The sequence below is a fragment of the Callionymus lyra genome, chromosome 12 (genome assembly GCF_982586985.1).
Source record: "Callionymus lyra chromosome 12, fCalLyr1.hap1.1, whole genome shotgun sequence".
NCBI lineage: Eukaryota > Metazoa > Chordata > Actinopteri > Syngnathiformes > Callionymidae > Callionymus > Callionymus lyra.
Window position 1 is genome coordinate 4,717,897 of NC_141829.1, and position 22,937 is coordinate 4,740,833.

A 22,937-nucleotide genomic window follows, 5' to 3' on the forward strand; every position below is an offset into this window, starting at 1 on the left:
GTAGTATTATTCTGAAAGGCTTCGTAGTATTATTCAGAGAGGCTTCGTAGTATTATTCCGAAAGGCTTCGTTGTATTATTCCGAGAGGCTTTGTAGTATTACTCAGTGAGGCCTCACAGTATTACTCCATGAGACTTTGAAGTATTACTCAGTGAGGCTTTGTGGTATTACTCAGTGAGGCCTCATAGTATTACTCCATGAGGCTTTGTAGTATTACTCAGTGAGGTTTTATAGTATTACTCAGTGAGGCCTCATAGTATTACTCCATGAGGCTTTGAAGTATTACTCAGTGAGGCTTTTTGGTATTATTCCGAGAGGCTTCGTAGTATTATTCCGAGAGGCTTCGTAGTATTACTCCGAGATGCTTCGTAGTATTATTCCGAAAGGCTTCATAGTATTATTCCACAAGGCTTCGTAGTATTATTGCGAGAGGCTTCATAGTATTATTCCGTGAGGCTTTGAAGTATTATTCCGTGAGGCTTCATAGTATTATTCCACAAGGCTTCGTAGTATTATTCTGCAAGGCTTCGTAGTATTATTGCGAGAGGCTTCATAGTATTATTCCGTGAGGCTTTGAAGTATTATTCCATGAGGCTTCGTAGTATTATTCCAAGAGGCTTCGTAGTATTATTCCGCGAGGCTTCGTAGTATTATTCCGTTAGGCTTCGTAGTATTATTCCGAGAGGCTTTGTAGTATTATTCCGAGAGGCTTCGTAGTATTATTCCGAGAGGCTTCGTAGTATTATTCCGAGAGGTTTCGTAGTATTACTCCGTGAGGCTTCGTAGTATTACTCCGAGAGGCTTCGTAGTATTATTCCAAGAGGCTTCGTAGTATTATTCCGAGAGGCTTCGTAGTATTATTCCGTTAGGCTTCGTAGTATTATTCCGAGAGGCTTTGTAGTATTATTCCGAGAGGCTTCGTAGTATTATTCCGAGAGGCTTCGTAGTATTATTCCGAGAGGTTTCGTAGTATTACTCCGTGAGGCTTCGTAGTATTACTCCGAGAGGCTTCGTAGTATTATTCCAAGAGGCTTCGTAGTATTATTCCGAGAGGCTTCATAGTATTATTCCGAGAGGCTTCGTAGTATTATTCCGCGAGGCTTCGTAGTATTATTCCGCGAGGCTTCGTAGTATAATCCCTAGAGGCTTCGTAATATTATTCCGCGAGGCTTCGTAGTATTATTCCGCGATGCTTCGTAGTATCACTCCACTAGTTGCGTTAAATAATTTTCAAAGACTTGGATGATGTCAAACAAAAAGCAGCTTCGTAGAAAGTTGTGTTTGGCAGGTCAAAGGTTAAAGCAAAGGTCAAGCAGGCATTATGAGCCGCGCCCTGTTTGTTAAACCCACCTAAGTGAGTGAGATCAGTGAGATTAAACCAGAAGATGTTCCACCAATAGGAACGATCCCACGTCTCTATGGCAACAACAAAAATACTTTTTAAAAGTAACGACTTGTTTAAAAACCTCCAGCTCCAGCTGTTCCTGTCCCAGAGGTTCCTGCGCCAGAGGATTCACAGACTCCACAACCAGAGGAAGAACCGGCGACGACTTTGGCGCCCGTCGAAGAGGAGGTGGGTGTCGACACAACAACACAACAGACGCACAACTGACGCACAACTGAGCTCACGTTAACATTATGACCAGGAGGCTCCCGGAGCCGCGGCGCCCGGGGAGGGTCCGGCGGCAGAGAAACCCACCGACCCGCCCGGCGACAACAAGACCACGAGACGAGTCGCGGACCCGGTTCCGGATGTCGTGAAGGACTCGAGCAACTTGGCCCCGACAGGTGAGACTCACTGAAGCCCACGGTTTCAATCTGTCGGTTCTGAACCAGCATCATTTTCATCCGTTGCCAAGGGAACCAGAGAACCTTCCAGAAATTGATCAGAATTAAACAATACATGTAGAAAACACACACAAAAGAATCATGAGTCATACTTAAGTAACTATTTATACTATTTTCTCCACTGCGTTGATGCTAGCCTGTTAGCTAGCTAGCTAGCTAGCAGAAGATGAAGATAAACGTATTAATATCTTAAAAGGTTATTAAAAAAACAAGTTATAATTCACACGTTCTTTGACTTTATCTCTACGAGGAAACAGATTCAAACCGTACAATAAAAAGGAAGTTGACGCACGTTAGCATCGGGTTAGCTTAACCGTTTATATCGACAAATCATGAGCAGTTATTTACATTCAGGTTGAACCATTTGTTTCCTCGTTTGTTTCTTTGATGAATGGAAACTTAAATATATTTCTTATGGAGATTTTAGACTCGTACGTTTACCTAAAACTAGCTGCTAGCTGTGGATAATTACACTTAAAATAGAACTCATTTGGTTGAATGTAGCTGCTAGCATGACGTAGCTAAAACAAGGAAGTGAGTGTTGCTAATGTGGCTAAAACTCTTCAAACAACAAACAAAACAAAGTCAAAAAGTCAAAACAAAGTCTTAAACTCGCAGGACGTTATAAAATGAATACTATATACAAATATATATTCTGCGAGCAGCTGGAGAACATCAACAATGTTGGGATCTTCATAACTTAAAACAACGTAAACCATCTCTCCCGCCGCGCCCTAGACTCTCCCACCTGAACGCATCCCTGACCTCTGACCCCTGACCCCTGAATCATCCACAAAACAAGTGCCTTTTATTAAAACAAATACACGTCTCATGATATATGTTGCTTTCTTTTGCACCTCCCTGCGGTCCTGCATGTGTGTTCTCCTGCTGAAGGACTGGGATTGTTCTGGCAGGTTCTGAGGCGGGACTCGGACCCGTATATCATTTCAGGGTGGTAGAGCTGGAAGCTCCCCAAAAATGACCTCAGAGCCATGTTTTCTTACCGTCCTCCTCCGGACGCTCGTCTGCAGTCGCATTATCGCTCACACTCTAGTCTGGTTCAGAAGTACTTTCTGAAGTACTGGTGTCGCTCGTTCATCGCTCACACTCTGAAGTACTTTCTGAAGTACTGGTGTCGCTCGTCTATCGCTCACACTCTGAAGTACTTTCTGAAGTACTGGTGTCGCTCGTCTATCGCTCACACTCTGGTCTGGTGTTCTGAAGTACTTTCTGAAGTACTGGTGTCGCTCGTCTATCGCTCACACTCTGAAGTACTTTCTGAAGTACTGGTGTCGCTCGTCTATCGCTCACACTCTGGTCTGGTGTTCTGAAGTACTTTCTGAAGTACTGGTGTTGCTCGTCTACCGCTCACACTCTGGTTAGGTGTTCTGAAATACTTTCTGAAGTACTGGTGTTGATCGTCTATCGCTCACACTCTGAAGTACTTTCTGAAGTACAGGTGTCGCTCGTCTATTGCTCACACTCTGGTTAGGTGTTCTGAAGTACTATCTGAAGTACTGGTGTCGCTCGTCTATCGCTCACACTCTGAAGTACTTTCTGAAGTACTGGTGTCGCTCGTCTATCGCTCACACTCTGGTTAGGTGTTCTGAAGTACTTTCTGAAGTACTGGTGTCGCTCGTCTATTGCTCACACTCTGAAGTACTTTCTGAAGTACTGGTGTCGATCGTCTATCGCTCACACTCTGAAGTACTTTCTGAAGTACTGGTGTCGCTCGTCTACCGCTCACACTCTGGTTAGGTGTTCTGAAATACTTTCTGAAGTACTGGTGTCGATCGTCTATCGCTCACACTCTGAAGTACTATCTGAAGTACAGGTGTCGCTCGTCTATCGCTCACACTCTGGTCTGGTGTTCTGAAGTACTTTCTGAAGTAAAGGTGTCGCTCGTCTATCGCTCACACTCTGAAGTACTTTCTGAAGTACTGGTGTCGCTCGTCTATCGCTCACACTCTGAAGTACTTTCTGAAGTACAGGTGTCGCTCGTCTATCGCTCACACTCTGGTTAGGTGTTCTGAAGTACTTTCTGATGTACTGGTGTCGCTCGTCTATAAGTACTGGTGTTGCTCGTCTGTCGCTCACACTCTAGTCTGGTGTTCTGAAGTACTTTCTGAAGTACTGGTGTCGCTCGTCTATAAGTACTGGTGTTGCTCGTCTGTCGCTCACACTCTAGTCTGGTGTTCTGAAGTACTTTCTGAAGTACTGGTGTCGCTCGTCTATAAGTACTGGTGTCGCTCGTCTGACGCTCACACTCTAGTCTGGTGTTCTGAAGTACTTTCTGAAGTACTGGTGTCGCTTGTCTATAAGTACTGGTGTTGCTCGTCTGTCGCTCACACTCTAGTCTGGTGTTCTGAAGTACTTTCTGAAGTACTGGTGTCGCTTGTCTATAAGTACTGGTGTTGCTCGTCTGTCGCTCACACTCTAGTCTGGTGTTCTGAAGTACTTTCTGAAGTACTGGTGTCGCTCGTCTGTCGCTCACACTCTGGTCCGGTGTTCTGAAGTACTTTCTGAAGTACTGGTGTCGCTCGTCTATAAGTACTGGTGTTGCTCATCTGTCGCTCACACTCTAGTCTGGTGTTCTGAAGTACTTTCTGAAGTACTGGTGTTGCTCGTCTGTCGCTCACACTCTGGTCCGGTGTTCTGAAGTACTTTCTGAAGTACTGGTGTCGCTCGTCTATAAGTACTGGTGTTGCTCGTCTGTCGCTCACACTCTAGTCTGGTGTTCTGAAGTACTTTCTGAAGTACTGGTGTCGCTCGTCTGTCGCTCACACTCTGGTCCGGTGTTCTGAAGTACTTTCTGAAGTACTGGTGTCGCTCGTCTATAAGTACTGGTGTTGCTCATCTGTCGCTCACACTCTAGTCCGGTGTTCTGAAGTACTTTCTGAAGTACTGGTGTCGCTCGTCTATAAGTACTGGTGTTGCTCATCTGTCGCTCACACTCTAGTCTGGTGTTCTGAAGTACTTTCTGAAGTACTGGTGTTGCTCGTCTATAAGTACTGGTGTCGCTCTGCTCCGGACGTCCTCCCTGCATGCGTCAGTCATGAGTCTCTTTACGAGGATGTTTAAGATTCTGCAGCAGCAGGTGTTGATGCTGATCTGTGAGAAAAGTACAGACGCAGTAAATAACAAAGTATGTGTTTGTTGCAACGTGTCATCAGCATAAAGAGACATAATGCCTGCAACACACACTAAAAAATAAATGAACTTAAGTTAAAATAGCATTATATGAACTTATTCATCGTCCCTCCATCCAGAGTAATGAAAATAATCGACTTCTAACATCGTGAAAAATACTTTATTTGCATAAAAAGGAGGCGAACACACGACTGTTCTCAACACTGACTCACTCCAGTCGTTTGCCCTGCAGTCCAGGATAGAGTTCTGGCGAAGGGATGGTTCTGAAGGATAATGTTCTTTCCTCAGACCCGTCAAGATCTCGGTGTCACACCCACCGGGCCTGTTCTCTATTGAGATCTGATCCCCAGGCGACGGCCTCCAGCCATCAGAAACACAACTCCGCGCCGACAGATGCGTTAATAATCCTAATGGTTCTTAAAGCTCCATCATTTCTTGCAGGCCGGGGCTTCAACCTGGAGGACGCTCTGGTGGACGGTGGCGAGCCCTCCAGTGGCTCCAAGTCGGGGAGGAGTCAAATTGGATCCGGCTGTGAGTTATTAAAAATATCACAAGTAGCCTTTGGTTCCGAGAGAAAAGCATGTTCGTCAAGAGGGTGTTCAGTTTCAGGGGAATTCGCCGAAAATGCATTTGTTTTGAAGTGGAACTTTCCATCTTCCTCGTAGTCTCGTGGGAGTCACGGTCCGAAGCACAAGAACAGGAATATTAATGTGAAGAATAATGTGTTTTTGATGACAAATCATGTTTTTCCCCAGGTGGGAACATTTCTCACCAAATTCTTGAATAGTAACAAACCATTTTCAGCAGAAGAAACACCAAAATATATAGTCAAAATCAGCATATAGATCTTGTTAATAATAATAAAATATTTTTCAAAAGTACTTTTAAAACACTTCAGATCACAAGTACTAAATCAAACTTTAGATTAGATTAGATCGACTTTATTATGTTTTTTTTGGTTCACGGGCCATGTTATTGTTATGTTATTCTAACTTATCTTTGTATCCTTTTCTTTGTGTTATTTTCTTTTGATCTCTGTTCTTTATATTTGCACTTTGTCATCCCTTGCACTTTGTTTTCTTATTTGCACTTTGTTCTTGTTTTTATAAATCTATCGTCTGCTGTGAACTGGAAACACAATTTCCCAAAGGACATCTTTAGAGAGATTAATGAAGTCTATCTAATCTAATCTAATCTAATCTAATCTAATCTAATCTAATCTATTTTATTCTTATTTTATTTGTTATTTAATTCTTTTTTTTATTTGTTATTTTATTCAAATTTTATTTTTATTTTATTTTATTTTATTCTTTTCTTCTTTATTTATTTTGTTATTTTATTCTTATTTTATTTTTTATTATATTCTATTTTTTTTTTAAATTAATTGTTATTTAATTTGTAGTTGTATTTGTTATTTAATACTTTATTTTATTCTTTATTTTAATCTTATTTTATTTGTTATTTTATTCTTATTTTACTTGTTATTTAATTCTTATTTTACTTGTTATTTTATTCTTATTGAATTTGTTTTTGTTTTTTTTTATTTACATTTACACTTCCATGTTAATATCCTATAAAGTCCTTTATTATATTTTATTGCATTTATTATTTTTTACATTTTATTTAGTCTATTCAAGTGTAAAAATATAGACTTGTTTCATTATTTTCTGATCAATTCTTCTCGCCGAGGCTTCAATACCAGACGTTACAGTCGAGCAATATTAAAGTATTTGAATGTTTTCGAGTGTCTTTTAGGACGAAGATGAAGACGAAGACAACTGAGCTACATTAAAATGAACAAACATTTTTGTCTAGAACTCTAAAAAGAACACATTAACCAACATTAGTCGACACGAGAGTAGAAAGCGAGTGAAACTACCACTTTAAATATAGTGTAAACCATCACAAAGACACTTAAATCCGTCCTTCTGCACAATTTCCCACGAACCGAGACCAGTTGCTTCACTTGTTTAGAAAGTTTTAATCACCGGCCTGCGGGCGTTTGTGACACAGCGACGGGAAGCCAGAGATTGTTTTCTCTTGGCGAGGCTTCGCTCACCTTTCTATTCCGCACGTGAAAGCTGAGTCATCCGGGTCACTTTAATCGTTATAATCTGCCGAGGGTTCGACTCCCGCGCTCTGTTATTAGTGGATTTGTCGTGTCGACGCAGGCCGAGCGTGATGTCACGGGCGGGACAGGACAGGCCGATAAGATGTTGGACGACACATCAAAGCGCAGATGGAGGGCGTGTCCCGAGCTATTTCCAGATATCACATTTTTTCCGTGCGTGGTCGTGGGACGATCTTCTGGACGGACTTCGGGGACTCGACTCCATTGTTGGGGGGAGAAGCTGCCGCGATTAAGTGTGTTTGTGTTGATGTGTGTGTGTGTCGCTGCTTCAAGACCAGTTTAGGCAGGAACGTTACTCGCCTCCAGGGGTTTGAAGCGTCTCGTGTGTGTATACGTTCATGTCTGTTTACTATCGTCTGAACCGTTGATATCTTCTTCTCGTGAGTCACGGTGATCTACTGACAGACCCTGGGAAGCTCTGCTAGAATATATTGTGTAACATATAGTAAAGAATGTGTTTAATCATGACGTCGAAGGGAAGAAAAGCTTTAAAAGTTCTATAAGAATGATTGTGATGAATGTATCACGGCATCGACATCTGTCGTGTGTACAGTGAAAGTATTATAAACTATAAAAGTATTAAAATATTAAGTTCAGTGAAACTACAAGATTGTTTAATGGTCAAAAAGTCTCTAGTGAAGGTTTTTGTTGACATTTGTTTTTACATATATATGTGAATATAGAGTATGTTTGTAGTGAATGTTTTTGTGAACATTTTGAGTGTTTATTTGTATTTCTAAGGATTTGTGTGTAGAAATATGTTGCTATAAATTGGAGAAAAATTGAACAAGGTTTCAAGAAATTCTACTTGATTTTAGAAAGTACAGCTTTGTATCATGAAACAGCTGATGATGTATCATGACTCAACTGGCGATGTATCATGAAACAGCTGATGATGTATCATGAAACAGCTGATGATGTATCATGACTCAACTGACGATGTATCATGAAACAGCTGACGATGTATCATGAAACAGCTGATGATGTATCATGAAACAGCTGATTATGTATAATGAAACAGCTGACGATGTATCATGAAACAGCTGACGATGTATCATGAAACAGCTGACGATGTATCATGAAACAGCTGATGATGTATCATGAAACAGCTGATTATGTATCATGAAATAGCTGATGATGTATCATGAAACAGCTGATGATTTATCATGAAACAGCTGATGATGATCATCAAACAGCTGATGATGATCTTGAAACAGCTGATGATGATCATGAAACAGCTGATGATGTATCATGAAACAGCTGATGATGTTTCATGAAACAGTTTAAAAATGATACCAGGTTCAACTGAATACATAGATCAGAGACAAATATTATAAAGCAAAGAGTGACATCTAGTGGTAAAATAAAGACACCGTATCATGACACACCATGCTGTTTCATGAAGCTTCATCAACACATCACTAGTTGATATAATAATTACCGTCGTCTCTAAATTTAGCCGAAATTTAGGGACAAAGTTGCAAATGTACTTCTGTACTTAAACGACTTCAAGAATCAACATATAGCTGCGTTTAAGTCTCGTTCTGTTGGTACCAAAGCTTCGCAGCACAAACTGAACACAATCTAGGACTGTAGCAATATCTCACAATACCATTGGCTACGATTGATTTACATGCGATTGGATCATTTCTTTTAAGGGGACACTGACTTTAAGTGACATCTTCTGATTGTTGAAGTAAAACTAAAATAAATAATGTTCAAAAACAATAGTCATCGCCGGGATCTCGCTGGATTTCATTCTTTCATCAGCTGCCGAGCTGCCATCTAGAGGCCGGAGGATGAATTACAACACCAAAATGAACAAACTATGTGAATATTTACATATGACTGTAACTTTTAAAAGCTAAAAATTTATAAAAAATAATAAATTAAAATTTGAATACCAATACAGTATTGTAAAAAATAGCGATATTTACTGTTGTATTGATTATTCTGATGTAATCTAGAGATAGTGACGAGTCCTCAGGTGTCGTACAGAAGTAAATATCAACGTGTCATCAGCAAAGAGATGTTTACGACAAATATTGAAAATGAAAATGAAGAAACCACATGTTTGTGAGATTAAAGTACCACGAGTGAGAAGCTGCAGCAAGAAAGAACTTGTCTAATGGTTACAGGTTTAAAGAGATAACGATCGTTTCGAGATGATTCTCCTTTTTTTCATCTTGTGGAATTTTCTAATCACGTGTTTGTCTCTCGTCCTCAGTGCATGTTGCCGAAGCCACGGGCGAAGGTAAGAAGCTGTCGGTCACATGTGATCTGTTTAGAAGTCGAGCCTCTTTGAAAGCAGCGGCACAAACAGGAAGAGGTTGGCACGTCCACGACAGCGTTGCCAGGATGTTGATCCACAGGAAATGCATCCTGTCAATTGTCTCCTTTGTTTTCTTGCCAAACGCCACTTTGACGAGTCCATTGTGGATCTTGAGATCCTTTTTTTATTTTAAAGGCAATAAATGCAACTTCCGTTCCCGACGGGATGCTGAGACTGAATTGATCTAAAAGAAATCCTTTTTTATATTTTTTTATCTTACTCATTATATATTGAATTTTTTGTTTTTCTGAAGGCAAAGATTAAACCTTTAATAATGTGTTTTATTAACTGTCATGTTTATAAATGTCTTTATCCTGTTTTAAACTTTAGCACTTTGTTGATCAAATGTAAAGTGCAATACAAATTAAACCATTTATTTATTTATTTTTTGTCAAAAAAGAGAAACAACAAAAACTACTTATAAAAATCAAATGTTTCAACCAAAAATGTAAAAAAAAAACGATCAATTATACAATTTATTGTAATAATATTTAAAAAAGTAAATTAAATAATGAATGTATACTGTCAACTTAACATATAAAATGTATCATGATTAGAATTAAATATATTATTATTGTATTTGCTAAAATAATACATGTAATTTGATAAGTTTATGTGTTTTTTTAATATTATTATTATTATTACATGTTATTAACACGTTTTTCTTTTTTTATTTCCACAGACAAACCTGAAACCAAAGGTAAGTTCACCATCTTTCTTCATTACTATTACTATTACTATTACTATTACTATTACTATTACTATTACTAAGTCTAGTCGTGAAGCTTGACGTGACCAACTGAAGGTAAAGGTTTGGTCGTACAAACGAATATTGAGCTGAACTGCTACAAAATAATCTCTGAACATAAAAGCGTCGGGTAAAGGTTGTGTGTCGTGTACACACATGTACACACACGTACACACACGTCCTCAACTACTGCACTTTATCACCGACTCACCTCAATTTCAGCCTCTTTACTCCGTGACTCACGTCTTTTTTTTTTAAATTCATCTGGAGTGAATGTTCTCTGAGTCATCGCTCCCTCCTTCTTTACTAACCTTTACTCGCTTTTACTCATTCTCTGTTCGCACGTCAACCTCCCAACACCTCCACACCTGTCCTGGATCTCCTCCCTGTACTCCACAGATGAAGGAGTGGGCGTTAGAAACGTCTGATACTCAAAGAATCCCAGGATGGAAAGATTATTGCGGCTCTCGAGCCTCAGGCCGTCACTTGTAGACAATTAAAGGGTTTACTTTCTTTCTCGGGTCAAACTGGGCGGACACCGGACACCTCGTGTGACGACCACCCACGTCTGCACTTCAGTCCTGCTTCACAAATGTGCTGGATTTTATAGACAGGCAGTTGACTGGCCACCTTACTTAAACTATCTCAAACTCTGGTGTTGTGATAGTGTAGTAACAAGTATATATGTGTAGTATTGTCCAGTACTTGACTCTGGTGTTGTGATAGTGTAGTAACAAGTATATATGTGTAGTATTGTCCAGTACTTGACTCTGGTGTTGTGATAGTCTAGTAACAAGTATATATGTGTAGTATTGTCTAGAACTTGACTCTGGTGTTGTGATAGTGTAGTAACAAGTATATATGTGTAGTATTGTCTAGAACTTGACTCTGGTGTTGTGATAGTGTAGTAACAAGTATACATGTGTAGTATTGTCTAGTACTTGACTCTGGTGTTGTGATAGTGTAGTAACAAGTATATATGTGTAGTATTGTCTAGAACTTGACTGTGGTGTTGTGATAGTGTAGTAACAAGTATATATGTGTAGTATTGTCTAGAACTTGACTCTGGTGTTGTGATAGTGTAGTAACAAGTATATATGTGTAGTATTGTCTAGAACTTGACTCTGGTGTTGTGATAGTGTAGTAACAAGTATATATGTGTAGTATTGTCCAGTACTTGACTCTGGTGTTGTAGTATTTACAGACCACATGACTCTTGACAAAGTCGTAACTGCTTTCATTTGTTTTCAAACCAAAATATGTCCAAACATCAGCTTTAAAAGCTGCTGGAGTCACTGTATCCTCTCATCCTCAGTCATCGCTAGCATCTTGTAAGATTTCATTATTCCTTTAGTTTAGTGCTTAATAAGTTTAATTGCTATACAAAAATGAAGAAACACTGTGAATATTTACATGTTATTTATAATTTAAGAAACTCATTGTTTATTTATGTACACACTGTATTGAAATAAAAAGCAAAATAAAACTACAGAGAAAATAAAATATGATTTAAAAGTAGAAAAATAATATGGATACATTTTTAAAGTAAAAAGAAATGTTTGTTGTGTTGTTGAATATCAACACAGTATTGTGTTTAATAAATAATATTAGCTTTAAATAATACATTTACTCAGAATTAGGCTTCAGTCCTGCTTCACAAATGTGGTTGATTTTATAGACAGGCAGTTGCGTGGCCACCTTACTTGCACTCTCTCTAGAAGTTTGAAACTCGCCCGCAAGAAACAACACAACAACCTTCGTTTGTTGACACGAGTTAAGCCGTAAATGTACTGATGGTGTAAACATGGAGAAGCTTTAATGTCCCTCGAGGGCCTCGCTTACCTCCTCGTGTCGTGTAAGAAGAATTATCAAATTGAATTCTGGGATGTGGGAATTTCTATACGAGTCCCGGGGGCCAAATGTGGTCCCCCAGCTCATTTTACGTGGCCCACCGGGATCTACATGAAATGAAATGTTGATGTTGGTGACCTATGAAGACGCTGAAGTGTTTAAGATAAGATAAGGAATACAGAAGCGATGAGAGTCAAACTAATGTTGAAGGTCATTGATGGGAGTGTTGGAAGAAAGGAGGACAAACACGGAGATAATTAAAGAAAATAAAGAAAACAGTGAGAGTCAAACTTCCTGTTAAAGTTCGCTGAGTAAATGTTTTTTAACTGCAACAATATTTTAGCTCCTTGATGGACTTTGACTCCTAAGGTGTCCTATAAATATGTAGTGGAAAATAAAACTACATGGACATTATTTAAATGTAAAATGTTTTATTCTACAAAATGCTAGAGTCGTCTCTGGAAATATATCTATATTGAAATGTTAATCTTTACATTTAAAATGTTGGTTAAATCGAGTTAAAGTTCAACATTTTAATTGTTTATTTCCACCATTGAATATTCTGATTACACTGAAATACTTCCACTATACTCACAAGATACGTCACAATAATCTTTACTGAATTAAACTTTAATAGCAATTTAGATTATATTATATTAGATTAGATATACTTTATTAATCCTTCTGGAGATCTACTGAGCAGACGCTAGTTCCATAAAAACAAGAACAAAGTGCAAATAAAAAAGACCAAAGTGCAAGGGATGACAAAGTGCAAATTTAAAGAACATAAATCAAAGGAAATAGCACAAAGAAAAGGACACAAAGATCAACATGGAATCATAAAATGTAAATAATTCAACTGTAAACGAAAGATGATGAAATGAAGAATTTTGATGAAATGATCCTGAAACAACTGAACTGAAAACAAGTGTATTTTGAGAGTAGAGTCAGTGTTTTACCAGCAGTTACTACATTGTTGTTAATATTCTGTGTGTTTGAGTTCGACACAACAACAAGTCCTGCCTTATCTCCCATCAGATCAGTCCACACACACCCAGAAGTCTTACTCACTCTTTCTTGCGCTAATTTTCACCATTTTTATCTCTTCCATTATTGAGATGCTCAAGTCAAGATCTAAAAAAGAGCCGAGTCAGCAAATTGTATTTTTGTAACATTTCTTACTTCATGACTCAAAACATCCAGAATCTTATTCAATCATTAAATAATTACTTTAAAGTGTAGAGTTATTATATGTAATTATAATTACTAATAATGATAAGGGGTGTTTATTCTCAAGAATCTGATAATATAATACGTATTACGATACAGGGCCAACGATACGATATATAGTGATACTGTGGAAACAAGTACATATGTGTAGTATTGTCCAGTACTTGACTTTGATGTTGTGATAGTGTAGTAACAAGTATATATGTGTAGTATTGTCCAGTACTTGACTCTGGTGTTGTGATAGTGTAGTTAAAAGTATATATGTGTAGTATTGTCCAGTACTTGACTCTGGTGTTGTGATAGTGTAGTTAAAAGTATATATGTGTAGTATTGTCCAGTACTTGACTCTGGGGTTGTGATAGTGTAGTTAAAAGTATATATGTGTAGTATTGTCCAGTACTTGACTCTGGTGTTGTGATAGTGTAGTTAAAAGTATATATGTGTAGTATTGTCCAGTACTTGACTCTGATGTTGTGATAGTGTAGTAACAAGTATATATGTGTAGTATTGTCCAGTACTTGACTCTGTGGTTGTGATAGTGTAGTTAAAAGTATATATGTGTAGTATTGTCCAGTACTTGACTCTGGTGTTGTGATAGTGTAGTTAAAAGTATATATGTGTAGTATTGTCCAGTACTTGACTCTGGTGTTGTGATAGTGTAGTTAAAAGTATATATGTGTAGTATTGTCCAGTACTTGACTCTGGTGTTGTGATAGTGTAGTAACAAGTATATATGTGTAGTATTGTCCAGTACTTGACTCTGGTGTTGTGATAGTGTAGTAACAAGTATATATGTGTAGTATTGTCCAGTACTTGACTCTGGTGTTGTGATAGTGTAGTAACAAGTATATATGTGTAGTATTGTCCAGTACTTGACTCTGGTGCTGTGGTAGTGTAGGTAAAAGTATATATGTGTAGTATTGTCCAGTACTTGACTCTGGTGTTGTGATAGTGTAGTTAAAAGTATATAAGTGTAGTATGAAAGCAGTTACGACTTCGTCAAGAGTCATGTGGTTGTTTTCAAACCAAAATATGTCCAAACATCAGCTTTAAAAGCTGCTGGAGTCACTGTATCCTCTCATCCTAAGTCATCACTGTATCCTCTCATCCTCAGTCATCACTGTATCCTCTCATCCTCAGTCATCACTGTATCCTCTCATCCTAAGTCATCACTGTATCCTCTCATCCTCAGTCATCACTGTATCCTCTCATCCTCAGTCATCACTGTATCCTCTCATCCTCAGTCATCACTGTATCCTCTCATCCTCAGTCATCACTGTATCCTCTCATCCTCAGTCATCACTGTATCCTCTCATCCTCAGTCATCACTGTATCCTCTCATCCTCAGTCATCACTGTATCCTCTCGTCCTCAGTCATCGCTAGGATCTCGCAGGATTTCATTCTTCCTTTTAGTTTAGTGCTTAATAAGTTTAATTGCTACACAAAAATGAAGAAACACTGTGAATATTGTTATTATTATAATGTATTATAATGTTAATTATAATTTAAGAAACTCATTGTTTAATTATGTACACACTGTATTGAAATAAAAAGCAAAAGAAATGAAATGAAAACAAAATATGATTTAAAAGTAGAAAAATAGAAATAATGGCTACATTTTTAAGTAAAACTAAATGTTTGTTGTGTTGTTGAATATCAACACAGTATTGTGTTTAATAAATAATACTAGCTTTAAATAATTATACATTCACTCAGAATTATAATTATGTAAACACTTGAATAAATGAACCTCATTAAAGTCTAATCTCTGTTTAAATACCTTTTGTTTATTTACTGGTGAAAAGAAGGGAAAGTGCTGAGAGTCTCACTAACAGGTATTTACTCAAGAATTGAAACTATTTGTGTTGCCACGGCAACAGAGCAGCACCAGGTGATTTACGACACTGTTAAAGTCCCAACAAATTAAAAAAAAGAAATGCTCATTATTGTGTCCTTCCTCAGAGGCGGGATCTGGACCGTTGGCCGGCGTCCTGAGCGGGATCATCCTGGCGGCCGTCGGGTCGGTCAGCGGCTTCGTGGTCTATCAGAAGAAGAAGCTGTGCTTCAGCAACAATCAGGGTAAACCTTCAGACCGATGGCGTCCATCACTCCGTGGACCACTTCAAATGTCGCCCGTCCGGATTTTAAAAAAGGTCGTCCGAGCCTTCGGGGGGAAATTCTTAGCGAAGCCTCGGCGGGATTTGAACCTTAAGTCCATCTTACCTGCGGTAATTGACGGTCGGTCTCCAGCTCAAGTAGTTAAGGTCAACCCCCCCCTCGATGTTGTCAGTCCGGGTCGACTGCTGCTGCTTCAGCGACTCTTTGTTTACGGTCAACATGTCTGCTCAGGTGCTGAGTCAGTGTCGTGGAAAAAAAACGTTTCCCTTTTTCTCATTGTTCCTTCGTTTGTTGACACGAGTTAAGCCGTAAATGTACTGACGGTGTAAACATGGAGGAGCTTTAATGTCCCTCGAGGGCCTCGCTTACCTCCTGCCTCGTGATAACATCCACTGGAATTCTGGGATGTAGGAATTTTCTACACAGGCTCTTCATGAAACTAAATGTTCATGTTGGTGAGCTATGAAGACGCTTTAGTGTTTAAGATAAGATAAGGAATGACGATGGGAAAAGGAGGACAAACACGGAGATAATTAAGGAAAATAAAACCTCTAAGAATAAAAAGTAAGAGTCAAACTTCCTGTTAAAGTTCGCCGAGTAAATGTTTTTCAAACTGTGATGGAGTTTTGAGTCTCTTATAACCTGTGCTATAAATATGTAGTGAAAAATAATAGTACAAAGACATTATTTAAATGTAAAACATGTTTTATTCGACAAAATGTTAATTAAAATTAACTTTTGTTTAAATTATGTTTCCAACAAATTCAAGTTTCTCACTTAACTCTGAGTTAAATATGCTGAAAATAAATGAAATGATATCAGAATATAGAATGAATTTAACATTTTAAAACTTTTAACATTTCAAAACTGCATTTTAAATATTTATCAAGCATTTATGTATTATATATATACATATATTTTAATAATTAAATTAAAGATTATATATATTTAAAGGTTTAATTGTATTATTTTATAATATTTACAATTTTTATTTTACAAATAGTTTCATATTGTCATTCCAGTAATTGAAAAAAAAACAACCGCTTCTAAAGTCGATATTTTTTTATTTGTATCTTTTAAATTCAATAAAAAAAAATGTTAATTGACGACAGGACAGAACCAAAAGATGAGTCATGTGACCATCTGTGCGTCGCGTGATTGGCTGAGAGTCTGAGTAGCTTTTTTAATAAAAAAAAAAAAAAAATTTAAATATTTAAATTGTTAAATTAAAGCATTAAATGTTTTGATTTGACACTGATACACTTTTTTTCTATTTAAACATGAGATATAATCGTTTTTAATTACATGTTTTACCTCATTTTATATCAGGTTTTTATTTAGTTTATTTATTAAAATGTGCTCTGAAGTGTCGACCTTGTTAACGCATCAATGTTCTGGTTCCGAACACGTGTTTTTTTGTTCAGCGTCAGAAATACTTCAGTAAAAACAAGCGTCTCCTGAGAAACAAATACCTTGTGTATTATTATTCAAACCATATTTCCTGATCAGTTCCCATCGATCAAAGTTCTATTGATTGATTGATCCTGATGTTCCTGATGTTCCTGATGTTGTTGATGTTCCTCATGTTCCTGATGTTCCTGATGTTGTTGATGTTCCTCATGTTGCTGATGTTCCTGATGTTGTTGATGTTCCTCATGTTGCTGATGTTGCTGATGTTGCTGATGTTCCTCATGTTCCTCATGTTCCTGATGTTCCTGATGTTGTTGATGTTCCTGATGTTCCTGATGTTGTTGATGTTCCTGATGTTGTTGATGTTCCTGATGTTCCTGATGTTCCTGATGTTGTTGATGTTCCTGATGTTGTTGATGTTCCTCATGTTCCTGATGTTACTGATGTTGTTGATGTTCCTCATGTTGCTGATGTTGCTGATGTTCCTGATGTTCCTGATGTTCCTGATGTTGCTGATGTTGTTGATGTTCCTGATGTTCCTGATGTTCCTGATGTTGCTGATGTTGCTGATGTTCCTCATGTTCCTGATGTTCCTCATTCCTGATGTTGCTGATGTTCCTGATGTTGCTGATGTTGCTGATGTTCCTGATTTTGTTGATGTTCCTGATGTTCCTGATGTTCCTGATGTTCCTGATTTTGTTGATGTTCCTCATGTTCCTGATGTTCCTGATGTTCCTGATGTTCCTGATTTTGTTGATGTTCCTGATGTTCCTGATGTTGCTGATGTTCCTCATGTTCCTGATGTTCCTCATGTTCCTGATGTTCCTCATGTTCCTGATGTTCCTGATGTTCCTGATGTTCCTGATGTTCCTCATGTTGCTGATGTTCCTCATGTTGCTGATGTTGCTGATGTTTCTCATGTTCCTCATGTTCCTCATGTTCCTGATGTTCCTGATGTTCCTGATGTTCCTGATGTTCCTGATGTTCCTGATGTTCATCATGTTCCTGATGTTCCTGATGTTCCTGATGATCCTGATGTTCATCATGTTCCTCATGTTCCTGCAGAACCCGACGCAGAAGCTGCACGGAAGGCGGACGCGGTGGAAGCTCAGTCGGACCCTCAGGGTACGAAGACTATGGTCGACGCCACTCGTCGTGAACCCGAAGTAATAACCCCTCTGCTGCCCCCCCGCAGTCCTCAGCACCCTGTTGAACTCCAACCAATGAGAAGCGACGTCCAAGCAGACTGATGACATCATCATCGGGCTCCCACCGGAGCCAACCAGCTGTGAGGCCCCTGACCTGGGCTGTGTGTTACTGTGTGTGTGTGCGTGTGTGTGTGTGCTTGAGGCCGAGTGTTTCTTAAACGTTGTGCGCGCGAGTGCGTCGGAACATTTTCTACTTTTAAATCCAGACCCTAAAAAAACGAACAAATTCTCGTCCGTACAAAGAAACAAAAGTGATATTAAAGTCGTCGTATCTTTATATCGTGACGTATTTACCACGTATTAGCGGCTCCTCAATCAAAGGCTCCAAAGGAAAAGTTGTGTATTCCACGTGTGTGTTTTCGATGTCACTGTGTGTGTGTGTGTTTTCTTTTGAAGGGTTGCGACCTGAGGAAAGTGTCCTGTTGGGGTGCGACCACTTGTCATGAGTCAGCAATATTTTCGGAGCCTCGTCTGATGAACACGTGGAGTCACCGTGAGGGAAAGGTGTTGACAAAACACATTTGTTCGATCTTGTCGCCGGTGGAGACGCGTTTGTGTGACCTTGTCAACGTTGTGACGCTAGTCCATTTTTTTTGTAACATTATTAGTGCCTTGGCTGGGCGGCCAAGCTTGACCGGTGCGGAAGACGTGAAAGAGGGATGTCGAGTACACAAAGTATTACATTTACTTTACATTTAAACGCAGACGATACACACAGATACACAACAAACGAGTGAAAGTGTGTTTTTAAAAACATCTTTTACACATTTGAGGGAAAGTTAACAGCATAACAGCTGTTTTTTAAACAGGATAAAATTTGAATTGCATTGAAATATCTTTTCAAAGAATTCAATCCACTAATCCAACAGTCACATGATCATCTCTCCGTCGCATGATTGGCTGAACGTTGGATCCAGTTCTCGGTGCTCTGTTGGTTTTGTCTGGTGACACTTTTACACCAACATTTATATGGAATTTAAAAGACTGCGGATTTAAAACATACATTTATTTTTTAACAAATCAAATTGAAATATTAAACTCTATATCTATAATACTAAAATTTTGAAAACATTTTAATATTTAATTATTACAAATATACGTAAAAACGTTAAAAAACGAATTCAACCTTTCAATATACAAATGATTTAAACAATTAAATTAATTAATTAATGCTTAAACAAACATATCAAAAAACTTTATCAAACTTTATGTAAAAAAAAAGAAAATTCAAACTTTTAAATTCCATGAATAAATAAAAGGTAATTTCACCTTCGATAAACAAATTCAATCAATCAAAATAATCAATTCAAACTTAAACATAGAAATGACTGAATTTGAAGTTAATTAAAAAAAATGTAAATAAAAAATTTGAGATAAATTCAATTTTCTTATTCCACTGATTTACTTCCATATATATTTTTCTCTTCAACAACTATCACGTCTTTTTCAGTCGGTCAAGCTTCTCCGCTTCAGATTCTTTTGTATTTCCTCGCTAGCAACATGTTTCGCTCCACGCGTCCTGACTCTTGATTGTCTTCGGAAACTGTTGCTGTGGTATTTTTGTGGTTATCGTTGCCTCAGAAGAAACAGCAGCTAAAGAAAAAAACAGCCTTTTTTTTCCCTCCGCTGTAGCACAAAACATGAATGTCTTTCTGTTGCCTTGTTGGTCCGGCGCCTGTTGCCTTCTCTCTCTTGGAAACAGGGTCTAGACTTAGGGCTGTAGTGAGGAGCTGCAATACACGACAGAGACTGTAGGTCTTGCCTTTAAAAATATCAACGTTTTGTGATGTTTTTTTTAACTTCTTGCTTTTTCAACTGAGGGCCGGACGCCTGCTTGAAGAAAAGTTTGAGAGTTTTTTAATGAGCTGTGACTGATACGTGACGACACTGTGATCCAGCCACGAGTTTCTGACAAACACAACAAAACACAACAGGAATAACAACTAAACAAGTGGATTTAAAGTCTTCTTGCTGATCAACTGGACTAAACCTTAGATTAAACAAAAGTGTGCTTAAAACCTATTATTTCCTGTTGCATGATGGGAAAATTATAACCCTGAGTTATGATCATAATCTCAGGTTCTACGAATTGGTGCGAAGCCCTTTAACCGCTTCGCTATTGGTTTAACCCCGAGGCACCAATAGCGGAGTGGTTAGAGGGCGAGCACCAAATGAAGTAGAACCTGTGGTCTCTTAAGAAAGCACATAAAATGCACCGAATAAAGCGAAACCACTGATGCCTTTAAAAAACTCACACTGAAGATTCTAAACCTAGTTTCTTTTTGTTCGACAAGTCCACGACTTTAACTACTTCAGCTTCGTAAAAAAGTAATGATGTGTTGATAAGGCTTCACGAAACCAATGTTGGTGTATCACGATACAGTGTCTTCATTTAGAATGACCACTAGATGTCACTCTCTGATCTACTCATTCAATTAAATCTTTGAAACTGATACTGACATTAAGTAGTGTTTCAAAATGAAGTCAGTGTTTCATGCTACATCATCAGCTGTTTCACGATACATCATCAGTTGATTCATGCTACATCATCAGCTGTTTCATGATACATCATCAGCTGTTTCATGTTACTTCATCAGCTGTTTCCCCATACATCATCAGCTGTTTCAGGATACATCATCAGCTGTTTCATGATACATCATGAGCAGTTTCATGATACATCATCAGCTGTTTCCTGATACATCATCAGCTGTTTCATGATACATCATCAGCTGTTTCATGATACATCATCAGCTGTTTCCTGATACATCATTATCTGTTTCATGATACTACACCAGCTGTTTCATGCTACATCATCAGCTGTTTCATGTTACTTCTTCAGCTGTTTCACGATACACCATCAGCTGTTTCACGATACACCATCAGCTGTTTCCTGATACATCATCAGCTGTTTCATGATACATCATCAGTTGATTCATGCTACATCATCAGCTGTTTCATGATACATCATTAGCTGTTTCCTGATACATCATTATCTGTTTCATGATACATCATTATCTGTTTCATGCTACATCATCAGCTGTTTCACGATACATCATCAGCTGTTTCATGATACATCATCAGTTGTTTCATGCTACATCATCAGCTGTTTCACGATACATCATCAGTTGATTCATGCTACATCATCAGCTGTTTCATGATACATCATCAGCTGTTTCATGTTACTTCATCAGCTGTTTCCCCATACATCATCAGCTGTTTCAGGATACATCATCAGCTGTTTCATGATACATCATGAGCAGTTTCATGATACATCATCAGCTGTTTCCTGATACATCATCAGCTGTTTCATGATACATCATCAGCTGTTTCATGATACATCATCAGCTGTTTCCTGATACATCATTATCTGTTTCATGATACTACACCAGCTGTTTCATGCTACATCATCAGCTGTTTCATGTTACTTCTTCAGCTGTTTCACGATACACCATCAGCTGTTTCACGATACACCATCAGCTGTTTCCTGATACATCATCAGCTGTTTCATGATACATCATCAGTTGATTCATGCTACATCATCAGCTGTTTCATGATACATCATTAGCTGTTTCCTGATACATCATTATCTGTTTCATGATACATCATTATCTGTTTCATGCTACATCATCAGCTGTTTCACGATACATCATCAGCTGTTTCATGATACATCATCAGTTGATTCATGCTACATCATCAGCTGTTTCATGATACATCATTATCTGTTTCCTGATACATCATTATCTGTTTCATGCTACATCATCAGCTGTTTCACGATACATCATCAGCTGTTTCATGATACATCATCAGTTGATTCATGCTACATCATCAGCTGTTTCATGATACATCATTATCTGTTTCCTGATACATCATTATCTGTTTCATGCTACATCATCAGCTGTTTCATGTCACTTCTTCAGCTGTTTCACGATACAGCATCAGCTGTTTCACGATACATCATCAGCTGTTTCATGAAGCGTCATCAACACCTCACTACAATTACTTACTTTAATGATAACGACCCAAACTAGTACCCGGACCACTTCGTACCAGACTGAAACTGTGACGTTCCTCCAAAGAAAACTGTGACTCGGATTCATCGCGACACTAAATCACTGGAACGAATGATCCGAGCTTGAATTAAACTGAATTTTTGTTTGGTTTGAAAAGTGTCGGTTCTCAAGTGTCGCTCTGGAATATTCTGGACGAAGGAAAATGAAAAGAAAGAGGTTGGCAGGAAAACAAGCAGGTTTTTTGTAACTTTCTAGAAGCACTATCTTGTAAACATGTTCCAGGCTTAGTTCCATCCTGACCTTCACCATCGGATTTTATTTAAATGTGATTTTTTTTTCAACTGTCGCCTCCGGGTTTCGACTAATTGTGTAAATAATGTCGGAGGAGTCAATAAAAGAGTTTTCGTGGGCGTGTTGTCGTCTCGTGTGCTTTCAACAGCTGCTGTCGCAGGAACGCTCGTAAACTCAGGCGAGAGAAACACGTGCTTCATTAGGAACGAATGCAAATGTCAGGTATTTATGGCAGCCATTGATTGATGGAGTCACGGAAGAAACGTATGCGAAGGAACCTGTTCGGCAATATAATGTTCTTATGAAGTTCTTATGAAGTTCTTATGAAGTTCTTATGAAGTTCTTATGAAGTTCTTATGAAGTTCTTATCAAGTTCTAATCAAGTTCTTATCAAGTTCTTATCAAGTTCTTATCAAGTTCTTATCAAGTTCTTATAATGTTCTTATGAAGTTCTTATGAAGTTCTTATGAAGTTCTTATGAAGTTCTTATGAAGTTCTTATGAAGTTCTAATCAAGTTCTTATCAAGTTCTTATCAAGTTCTTATCAAGTTCTTATGAAGTTCTTATGAAGTTCTTATGAAGTTCTTATGAAGTTCTTATGAAGTTCTC

At 38.2% G+C, this 22,937-nt stretch overlaps 1 protein-coding gene across 2 annotated transcripts in view; it reads left to right on the forward strand.

Annotated features, from left to right (window-relative positions):
- LOC148068037 (uncharacterized) overlaps window positions 1-22,447 on the forward strand; it is a 38,090-nt gene extending 15,643 nt beyond the window's left edge. For both annotated transcript variants that reach the window (XM_087804769.1, XM_087804771.1), the window contains 8 exons: window positions 1,473-1,573; window positions 1,647-1,788; window positions 5,440-5,529; window positions 9,357-9,383; window positions 10,144-10,161; window positions 15,254-15,370; window positions 17,885-17,944; window positions 18,015-22,447. In XM_087804769.1, coding sequence (XP_087660895.1) covers window positions 1,473-1,573; window positions 1,647-1,788; window positions 5,440-5,529; window positions 9,357-9,383; window positions 10,144-10,161; window positions 15,254-15,370; window positions 17,885-17,944; window positions 18,015-18,046 — 587 coding nt within the window. In that variant the 3' untranslated portion in view covers window positions 18,047-22,447. The remainder of the gene's footprint in view (window positions 1-1,472; window positions 1,574-1,646; window positions 1,789-5,439; window positions 5,530-9,356; window positions 9,384-10,143; window positions 10,162-15,253; window positions 15,371-17,884; window positions 17,945-18,014) is intronic.
- The last annotated feature ends 490 nt before the right edge of the window (window positions 22,448-22,937 follow it).